Source organism: Tauraco erythrolophus, chromosome 1 (assembly GCF_009769465.1).
Source record: "Tauraco erythrolophus isolate bTauEry1 chromosome 1, bTauEry1.pri, whole genome shotgun sequence".
Taxonomy (NCBI): domain Eukaryota; kingdom Metazoa; phylum Chordata; class Aves; order Musophagiformes; family Musophagidae; genus Tauraco; species Tauraco erythrolophus.
The window spans coordinates 117,441,322-117,452,749 of NC_141465.1; the positions used below are offsets into that span (position 1 = coordinate 117,441,322).

Sequence of the window (11,428 nt, forward strand, 5' to 3'; positions counted from 1 at the left end):
GTTCAGAATTTAATAAGCACTCAGCCATACAGAATCAAACTTCAACTCTAACATACAATTGCTAGTTATATATACCACAGTACGAAGTGGACACATCTCACACAGAACTGTTTTCCTCAGTGAAATGCAAAGAGCATGGAAAACCCACTTAGCAATTAGAGGCATCATTAAAGTTAAGAGTTCACACTGAAAAGCTACTTCATTTGGAAAAATATTTTTTTTATTAAATGTTTAAAGCACTCTTCCATTCAAGCCTCCTGGTATTTCCATACATATTAAACTGAAAACTAAACAGTTGGATTTTACAACTCAGTCTATTAAGATATCAGATCCCCCCTCTCAGAGGCTCTTCTGGATCTCTAAGCTTTGACACCCTTCCCTCCCTTAAATCTGAACATACAAATGTTTTTGAAAATGAAGAAAAAGTGTCCTTGGGCCTCTATCAGCTTGAAAATTTGCAGAAAGTCAATTCTTAAAAAAGTTATTCTTGCTGTTGAAGTGATCATCCACTAAGGACACCATCAAAAAAACCTCAAAATTGAGCTATTTCAGAAAACTAATGTCATTAGGATTATTTTTTTTCTCTTTTAGAAAGGAAAAATAAGGATAAGCACAGTGTTTTCCAACCATGCAAACCAGCTCTAAGATAAAGGGCAAAAATATCGCACAAAAATTAAAGACAAGTATTACAAAATACTATTATGAAGAAGACTGAAATTTTATTTAGAATTATTTTATCTGATTTAGAAACAACTTAATAAAAATAACTCACTCCCACCATCCTACAAACCAGATTACTACCTTGAGAGGAGAGCAGTAATAAGTTCATCAAATGTTCTATCTGCAGTTTCTGTAACTTTGTCTCCTTCCTGCTCCACTTTCAATTCCAAGTATTGCAGCATCTATTTTGTTCGGTATTGAATAAACATGCATTTGTTATTTCATTATTCATTGTTATTATTATTTCATTATTCTCACATTATTACTGCTTTTTAAAATTCCAAACAGAAACAATGAACAGTAAGACAGTGTTTAATACTCCAGCAGAGTGACACTAAACCAATTTTAATTCATTAATCCCTTTGTTTTCTCTGACTTGTAGTCAGCTCACACTGTCTGGATCCTCTTGTCAACTGAAGTCTAAGTCTAGTTCTAATATAGCACCATACACAGACAACTGGCACGCTAAGATTTCTACTGTTTTTTTAAACTCATTGTGAGTATAAAGTAAAAAATAAAGATTCTTCCTCTGGCTAAACATCAGTTTCGTCGCTATAGTTACACTTAATGACGAGCCTACAGAAAAAGATCTCAGTAATGCAACGCTGCTTTGGCAGTTCTCAGCTTTGGTTGAAAAGCTGTTGGAAGACCACAGTTGTATGCATGAGTTATTATATCAGACCTGCTGAAGTCACAGGTTTTTACAAGATGCTCCTAGTATATGAATTAGGTATTTAACACAACCTTACTTAACTGATAGATTGGCCACTGCAACAAAACAAGTTAAAAAGGGAATGGAAAATCAGTTTTAAGGACACTTCATGCCACATTTACTAGAATGAATTTGCTTTAAGCTTTTGGGTCATTAAACACTTCCATGTCTGAGTGTCTTAGAATACATGTAAAATGTAAATAAATGGCAAAGACAGAACCGCAAGCTTTTCCACAGCACATTTAATAAGAGTTAAAGTTTAAATAAAATAACTATCATTGATGAAGTTCATCAGGAGGTGATTCTGACCCTCTACTCTCATAAGACCACACCTGCAGTACTGCATTCAGCTGAGGCCTCCAACACAAGGACATGGACTTGTTGGAGCGAGTCCAGAGGAGGGCCACAAAGATGATGTGAGGGCTGGAGCACCTCTCCTATGAAGACAGGCTGAGAGAGTTGGGGTTGTTCAGCCTGGAGAAGGCTCCGAGGAGACCTTCGAGCAGCCTTCCAGTACTTAAAGGGGGCCTACAGACTTTTGACAAGGACACATAGTGATAGGACAAGGAATAACGTCTTTAACTGAAAGAGGGTAGATTTTAATTAGATGTAAGGAAGAAATTCTACACTCTGAGGATGGTGAAGCACTGGAAGAGGTTGCCTAGGAAGCTGTGGATGCCCCATCCCTAGGAATTGTTCAAGGCCAGGTTAAATGAGGCTTTGAGAAACCTGATGTAGTGGAAGGTGTCCCTGCCCATGGCAAGGGGGTTGGAACTAGATGATCTTCAAGGTTCCTTTCAACCCAAACCATTCCATGATTCATAGGTTACTCAGTAAAACCTATTAACAGCTTTATCCAGTATTTTAAGATTCTTCCTATATTTTATACTGTGCATAAAAATGCGTTACTTGATTTGCATATTGTGTCTGTTAAAGTTAGTACTTCTGTTGCCCATATAATTTCTTTTCCACCTTCAAATCTAGAAAGAGGCATGTGAAAAGTAGAAAGTTAGCATAGCTGCTAGAGCAAAAACAAATGCTGAATTTTACCGTGATCCAAGGAAACACAAGATTAGTCCTTAAAGACTGGCTTATATATGGTTCTGCTAAATATGTGGATTGACTTATGAATTTAAAATTATGCATAGGCTCATGTACTCCTTTACAGACTACTCCTGCAGTCTGTAAACTCCAGACTATGGCCTGGGGTTTTAAGCTGTATATTCACAGAAATAGCACAAACAGTTGAAGGACAAGAGACGTCAAAACGAAGGCAGCAAAAGCTTGTTCAAATAGCATATTAATTTTTTTTTTTTTTACTCATAACAAAAACCTTCAGCCAAAGATAGGATTTAATTTTTCATTATTCATTTAATTTATTTTCACCTACCTTGTCTGCATCATTTAAGTGGCTGAGATTAAAAATGGCTATGCACAAAGCTTCATCAAGATCTTCCATAGTTTTGTTGTCCTGGGGAAAGATTTGCCAATGAATATAAAGTTGCTTATGTGACTAGAAGACAAGAGGGGCTATAGTCGTTTGGCATTTTGATGAAGAAGCACTTGATGTGGGTGACTGATTATCTGTGTAAGGCTCTGAGCAGATCTATAGCTGCAAACAGGCCCAAAATACTTAGCTCATCTGGATTACACTGAGAACATTTACACTGTAGTATTTCTGAAACATGGATTCTGAATTTTTTTGTTTGTTAACTACATGCAATTTATTTGCACACACACATACACACAAAAAACAAATGAAAAGATAGCATGTGAAGGAAAAGCAAAACGAAGTTACTAATACAAAGGAAAGAAAACATGCAAGCATGAATAATGGGAATATTGCAGCCTAGAGAAAAGTAAAATATTTAGGAATATCATTTGGGAAAAGCCAACAAAAATTAAAAAAATGTAATAAGCCCCTCAGTGTTATGCTGATGCAAGAAAAGACAATAAAATACTTGCATATAAATCAGCACAGAAGCAAACGGACATACAGAAATGTCTTATTTTGTCACTGGCACTACTTAAGTTAGCATTAAGAGTACTGGTTAGAATGCTGGTATTTTGCTAAAAGAGAAATGAGAACATCATCAGCTGAGGATGCTCCAAAAGTCAGGGATGGTGCTGTGTAAGTCTGTCACTATTAGGCAACCAGTCCACCTTGTCAAAAGGCAACTTCACTAGCATGCAAACATCTCCAATTTCTAAACAGTTCCTCACTAGCGTTAGGGAGAACAAACATAAAGTAGAGAAAAATTAAAGCTTAGAGTTCAAAAATCTGAAACAGTTCTGCCTCTGACCAGACACTGGTATAAGTGAAAGGAAGTGCTGCCCACAATCTGGGAGTGAGCTGTTAGTCACACACATCATTATGGAGTTCATTAAAGATTATTGTCACCTTTGTCTCTAGAACAACTTTCCAATTAATGTATCTGAACATCTTAGACCAATTACGTCTCCTTCCTAGGTGAAGAAAAAGGGAAGAAAACCCCCCTTCTATTATGACCTGGATATTAACTGTTAGGAATACCTTCCTATGACAACTATTCCGACTCTTATTTTGAGCTGATGCAAGGAGACATAATAGGTAAAAATGTCATGGAATTACATTCTCTCTACTCCGTGTCTCATTATGATCAATGATGCAGTAATGAAAATCCTTCCAAAACTCAAAAACCATAGATATACACATTCAGTGATGTAAGAAACGATATTGCCAAATATATAGGAATCACCAACCACAAAATAAAGGAGAACTTAAGAAACAAAAGTAAGTAGCAGTTAGACTAGGATCTCAATAAATGTGGGTTTTCACATGAGCTCATTGTCAACAACTTTCTCAAAAAAAAGAAAATACTTTGTTAACAGAAGAGGTGACTACCATCAAGATATTACTTATAACCTCCAACTCAAAATACTTCAAAGATAACCTTAGGCTATTTCCTTTAATAATTTGTCAACAGCAAGATACTGACGTTTAAGATAACATGATGCAGCTTTATTTCAAATAGATTTTTTAAAAAAATGTTCAGAAAAGAAAACCATTTTCAAACTTTAATGGGCACTATAACAAAACCACCTAAGAAGCTAAGATAGACATGTGCAAGTTTTCATTCTTTCAAGATAACTGCACCCAATTATCTCCATAGAATAAAATAGGACTGGCACAGAATGTATCATTCATTTATGTTTTATTCTGTCATTTTAAAATATCCACCACGTTAGTTCATCTGGCCTAAAACTTCACAAACCTCATTCAGAATGATCAGGTTAGAAAATGTTAAACAGAAAGTTCAAGGAAGATCCATTTGTCCAGCCACCTTGTTGCCCTGAATGTCTACTCTAAGCATACGTTGCATGAGAGTTGCAGCTGTCTCAAATTTAAAAAGAAATAAAAACACCCCAAACTCAAATATTGTGAAGCCTCAAGTGTCTTTTAAGAAAAGCTATATTCAAAATACATAGTTTTACAGCCAGCTGAATACACTAGCCCTCGTCAGCTACGATCTGCTTGGGGCTGAGCTGCGTTCATTTTGTCGAGGTACTTTATCAACACTGTAGCTGTGCACCAACTCTGTGATAAGATGAAGTAACAGCACTACTAAGGCTGCAGGTTTTTGTGTTTTAAGAAGTGCGGTATTAACTATGCATATACCAAAATAACAAGTGACAATATAAGGAAATCCCATAGTAACATACCATGTCTGCTGATAGAGCTAGAGCTGGTTCAACCCTCAGCCCATCATTTGAAGAAACTGGGTGCTCAACATTTTTCTCTTCAGTATTGTGACTGAAGGGACTGCAAAACAAAACTTTATTTAAGATGTGCAGATTTTTTCCTTAGAGTATCGAACTTCCTATCTAAAAACTTTAGACACAATTTGAATATTTCAAAATCCATCATTAAATAACATACACATATCTATTTTGAAAGAGTAGAATTCACACTGTGATATACTACAGATACCTATTTTTTTTAAAAACAACCTCTTTTCTACTAGCATCATCTTGAAATTCATATAGCTATTTTTCATCTGACAATTTTGGCAAGGCTGAATAAAACCTTAGTAGGTGGTAGTGATTTTTATCCTCAGTGAGAGTAAAATGCATGACTATGAACATTCCAGGATTCATTTTTCATTTGCTGCTCAAATATTTTCTTTTAGATATCCCATCAGATATTGATTAGGCTGTTAAAATCTTTAGAATACAGGACAATACACTAAAACCATCTACTGACAATCTGTTAGGAAGGCTCTTAAATTCTGTTGTATGGTTACCCATACATGCTCTTCTGCAAAGTACACACAGACCTAAAACACCTGTCGAGACTCACAAAAACAGTCTGCATAAACCAGCCCAATTACAGGACAGAAGCACTGTGGTGGTGTTCCTCCTGTGCTCAGTCTGATGGACTGTGAAAGGACTTGGAAAACACTGCTGCAGAGGCTGACAGCCATACACGAAATCTTGAGTTTCTATTTTACTTCAGGCAAGGTTAGCGATGCATGTTACATGCACCAATTTCAGAAGATAAATTTCCTTTATCTCCCTTACAGAATAGATCTGTATAGAACAGACCCCTTATTTAACAGATCTGTAAGAATTATCTGGGCCTATTCGCATCTGTATCCACATGAATCTCCACAGCAATGGCGGTGCGGGACAGACACACACTTCAAGATTTCCTTCAAGTTCATGTACATTAGACAAATAAGTAAATTAATGTAATTTAGATAAGACGATACCACAGAACATTGCTAGCATTCAATCTTTATAGCTGTGACTGGTTATCCAAGCAGAAGGTGCAATGCCAGCAGCAAGGCGGCAGGGGGAAGGAGGCGCTTCAATTATAGTCCTTCCTATCACAGCCTGGTGTTTCAGCAGTTCTCTGCTCTCCCTCTGAACTCTTACCAGGGAGTTACCACAGTGCTTAAACTTCCAGTTCCCAACATTTTCAAGCCAAACCAATCTATTTCTTGTTGTCTTTCAATGAAATGTTGTTTGTAATCAAGTGTGAAGCAAGTTCCCACAGTACTAGACACCCATACTGAGAACACAGTAGTTTAAAGAAGACATTAAAAAGATGAAGAAAAAAATATATCAGCCCAAGAAAGACAACTAGAAATGCTGAACTGGTCATATTCTCCCCCAGTCTGGCACCTAAACACATAAAAAACTGTTGTGTTAATAAAGGTTTACCTTGCTAGACTCCAGGAGTTGCCACTGCACAGCCCAAGTTTAAAACCAGTTTTGCTCTAAATTCAGAGGGAAAAAGTAAAGCAAGGTCAAATACAGGGTTACATCCAAGCCCCAGTAAAAAACGTTCTATAAGCCTGTTTTCACCGTCAGTACCCACTCCCTCATTTCAAAGAGACAAAGGTTCTAAGCAAGCCCTGTTGAGCAACAAGAGGTGTGAGAGATCAGCTTCCAAGCCAAAGTTCCGTAGCCATCAGTGTATCTTGTGGTAAATGAAACATGTTCCCAATAAAATGAACGCCAATTTTCTGTATGCTCTTAGTATTTCTCCCACTATTACTCAAAACTTCTAACATATTGCATTATTGAACCTGATTACCACTTATTTTTTCAACAAAGTTTAATGACAGGACTTACTTCTAAACATCTGACTTATTTGTATTTTACAACGAAGGCTAAATTGGAATTTTTTAACAGAAAAATGGAATGGACACACCCTGTCTTTTGCATAAATTAAAAAAAGGCCCTTAATGTTTGTCCAAAATACAGATTTCTGTGAAATAAATGGCATTAGAATGTCATAACACAGAGAAGATTCACAAGCAAAGCATTTTTTTTAAATGTAGGAACATAAATATATTCACAAGTTACGTACTACCATTCAAAGTGAAGTTGTTTTTTTAAAAAAAAACATTAAGTCCTTTTATTTGGGAGCTGACAGGAAAACGGAGTTTGTGGTTTTTTAAAGAAACATACATATGCACCTGTTGCTTTCTTGCACATTATGGGTAGACAAGAGGGTGGAATGGAGCTGGCAGCACGGGTCACTAAGAACGCTAAAAAAAACCCTTCCTAAAACCAGACTTTGGACATCAGACGCGCACAACATATCTACACTGCATAACAAGAAAATGCTAGCGAAGACTTGCTGGGGAGCAGGCCCTTACCTCAGAGGAGACCTGAGCTTGCTTTAATCACAAAATGCAAAAGATCCTATAATATCACTGTTTTCAGAAAACCAGTTACTACTGAACAGAAAGTTCAGATCAACTTACTTCTGTAGGAGAGAAACCAGAAAAATCAGTGTCTTCATTGTTCACATCATCATGCAATGCTGTAAAAGCAAGCACAGGAAACACTTGACTGTGACTGTTGTTAACTTCAGGGCACCTTAATCAATGAGACAAACAGGAATACACGAGCACTGGTGTAGACTACTAGATCGCATTCATCAAGTCAACAGGAATTTGGACATTGACTTCTGTAATGACAATTTGAAAACTAGGAATAGAAGTCTAGACAAATAGACATGGAAGTTATCTGGAAATTACAGCAACTTACTTGCATTTAATGACTAGAGAATTATCTGCATGATTAGCTGTATTATGTTGCAGCTACATTCAGGATAGGATAAACACATAAAAGGGAAGGCAAAAAGGCAAAAGAAAACACGCATTCAAAATGTGTACCTATAGTACAGGAAAAAAATTTGTTTCATAAAGCATCCATACTGAACACAATTTTACAACTCTTGGGAAAAAGATACTCAAGTAGAAAATCCTAGACCAATGAGGTTTCTTTCACAACAAACTCTTTGGTAGCTTTGTCAAGAAAAACAGCAGGAGGCGAAGAGAATGGTTTTGACTGTGCTTGTGAAGTACTGGAAATGTACCAAATTATCGATTTAATGAATCTGGCAGTCCATCTATTGTCTTTAGCAGACCATATAAAATATATATTAACAGCAAATACCGCACTCTACAAAATGGCTGGAAATAAAAGTCAAGATCCAAATGCCTTACCTGTCGTACTCATAGCTTTTGACATAGGACACAAACCACTGTTTCTCCAACTTGGTTCTATCAAATCCTCTTCTAGTATCTTAAGACATTGCCTTCAGAAGTAAAAGTAAAGGTTTAAGATTATTAAGGATATCGACCAAACGTGAATTCTGACTTCCATCTCTCTTAGAACTAAGCTTGCTCACTTTTACCAAATGACATTATGAGGAAGAAGGTGCAGTTAGTGAAACACACACCATGCACACAAAAAGTGTGCCACCTGCTTTCAACTGGAGGAGAAGCAATTTACCTCCATGATACTGAATTGATCATCCATAAAGGTGGTACTGGAGCTTTTAGGTACACGGCATTTAAGGTAACTAGAACCAGCGTTAATAAATTGTTATGTAATCAATTTTACTCACATTCATTCTATAGTTATTTAACTAAAAATATATTGAACAGATCAACAGTGATTTATTTACTTGTAAAATATACATGCAGCTCAATATACTAGTAGCCTAATAACTCAGTATTTGACAACATTCCAAGATGCATTTAAAAATGTCCTTTTCCCTGAACCTACTTCAAATGCTAAAACTTTCCACAAACTGCATGTTTTACACACATACATAACATAAAAATGGACTCACTTGCAACACTGCAGAATACAAACATTATTTTCTACAGTTCCTTCATACTATTTCCTGATAATTGCACTGTCAGAACTTAAAAATAATAAAGCCACTAATCTCAAAATTCACGTACCTTATAGCTTTAATTTTTCTTCTCTTAAGTTCTTCACTGTCATCCACCAAGGAGAACTCTTTCTTTCTACTCATGATGGCGTCTGATTTAAAAAAGAAAAAAAGTGACAAATTCTCTGTGACATACATATTTCATCACTCAAGCCAACACTACAAATTGCTTACATCACTTGGCAAAGAGTAAAATGAAAAAGACAGACATATAAGTAATAAAAAACACATACCTATTTTTTCCTTTAAAAGCAAATCTTCTAAATGCAACAAAATGCTGGCCTGTTTTGCACTATGCAGCTACTCTGCTACGCTACTCTACCTCTAACCTTATCACTACCAGACACAGCAGGAGGCACCACTACTGGTCTTGAAACCTCCTTCCTGCTCATATATCCTCAATATGATTATTTATCTTTTCTGCAGTACCTCACTACTGTAGGTTCACACTCTGTTTGCAATCCACCGCGTATATTGACCTCAAATCCTTTCCTTAAGGCCTGCTATCCAGCCATTTGTTTTTCCCTTCTGCATTTGCTTATTACAGTGTCTTTGCCTCCCCTGCCCACTTTTTTTTTTCTGCCTACTCCACAGGAATGGTTGGTGTCCCTGCCCACGGCAGGGGGGTTGGAACTAGATGATCTTTGAGGCCCCTTCCAACCCAAACCGTTCTGTGATTCCATGATCCTCCTTCATGCCGGCGGGCGCCCAGAGCACCCCTGCCACTGCAGACGCCACGAGGCCGCTGGCGAAGAGGCCGGAGCGGGGACGTACCGACACGGCCGCGGAGGGGACACGGCTCTCCTCAGCGCGAACGAACGAACGAAGGAACGAACGACAGCCGCGCGGCGGGCAGCCTCGCAGACCCCGCCGCGCGCCAAAACAGCTGCCCCGACCACCAATCACCGAGCGCGTCGTCGGCCCGTGTTCCCGTCGCAGCCAATCACGGCCAGGCGGGAGGGGAGGGCGGTGGCTGCTGTGGCCGTGCGGGCGGGGGTGGCACCGCGGTGGCGGCGGGGCGGAGGCGGGCGGCGCGGCCGGGCGCGGTTCGCCCGGGCTGCGCGCCGGCCTTGCTGGGAGGCCGGAGGTCCGTTTTTGAAAATAGGATGTTTCCTGCGCTACAAGCCGTTAAGTTCATGCTTTGGGTTTCATTCTACGTGCATTCCCATCATTGCAGAATAAGAGAGAGGTGTTTTTGCAGTGTTCTCTACCACTCCTGTTTTGACTGCCATAAATGTAGCATGATACTCTCCAGATTTCTGCTTAAATCACCTCTAGTAAAAAACAGTTAAATTTAAAATGAAAAATACAACGACTTTCCCCTGCAGCTTCTAGACTCTTGTCAAATCATGAACTAGGGCAGCTTTCCAAGAGGCAAGTTTCCTAGCAAAACCTGGGTTATTAATACTTTTGCACTGTTCACACAGTAAAACTAGGTTCAACACTTTAAATGTACTAAGTAAGTGTTCTGTTAGGCTGGGGTAGATAACGAAGCAGACTTTGAAAGGTCACACATACTCTACTCTAGGTTTTCTTGACAACAGGGAGTCCATCAGTGGTGTGGCCATGGCAAACAGAAGGAGAAGACTGCAGTCCTGTCTTCTGAAAGGGCAGAAGAATTGCTGGAGTGATGGGGAAGAAAGCATGAAGAAAGGAGCAGTAAAGTTCAAAAATGAGTCAGTTCTATGGAGTTAGGTCCTCATCTACGTTTTGGTAAAACACCCGATGCGGGCAAACTTGCATTGGGTTTGTGTATCTGCACTGAATGTGCATGATTTGGTGGTGAGGAGCGGAACTTTCCAGAAGTTATCCTCAAACGGATTCAGCTTGTAAGTAATTTCCCTCAGAAGCCCTCCTTGTTAACCAGGACCTGATTAGATGCGACTTTGTATAAAATCCTTGTGGAGATCTATTGTCACATTTTACAGGTGTGCTTTGTGCCCAGTCTGGTTACGTTTGGTGTGGTTTGGCCTATGGAAAGTTTGTGGGAAATCCTGTTTGTGAGACTAAAAATCAGTATGTACCAGGCTGAACTCATACATACGATATAACTTCCCGTTACCAGTTGTGTGTTTTTCTGAAACAACCTGCAAAGGAGTCCTACAAAATACTGTCAAAAAGACAGGGCCGGGAACTGAAATTCTTATTTTTCCTGGACACAAAAATTTATAGATTCATGTTAGATACTCGTTCTGTGGCATGTTATCTTCATCCCATCTTCAGCTAGCCTGTGCTGCACAGGCAACAGATTAACC

The 11,428-nt window shown here is 38.5% G+C and overlaps 1 protein-coding gene across 2 annotated transcripts in view; it reads right to left on the reverse strand.

Moving 5' to 3' along the window:
* Positions 1-9,257, reverse strand: part of RNF17 (ring finger protein 17) — a 56,977-nt gene extending 47,720 nt beyond the window's left edge. Inside the window, exons 1-7 of one of the 2 annotated variants that reach the window (XM_086613509.1) lie at positions 9,184-9,257; positions 8,446-8,528; positions 7,690-7,748; positions 6,638-6,693; positions 5,135-5,234; positions 2,823-2,903; positions 802-902 (exon numbers count right to left, since the gene is read on the reverse strand). In XM_086613509.1, coding sequence (XP_086469635.1) covers positions 802-902; positions 2,823-2,903; positions 5,135-5,234; positions 6,638-6,693; positions 7,690-7,748; positions 8,446-8,528; positions 9,184-9,257 — 554 coding nt within the window. Of the gene's footprint in view, positions 1-801; positions 903-2,822; positions 2,904-5,134; positions 5,235-6,637; positions 6,694-7,689; positions 7,749-8,436; positions 8,529-9,183 lie in introns of both variants that reach the window. The other variant, XM_086613502.1, reaches the window with a different exon arrangement.
* Between the last annotated feature and the right edge of the window lie 2,171 nt (positions 9,258-11,428).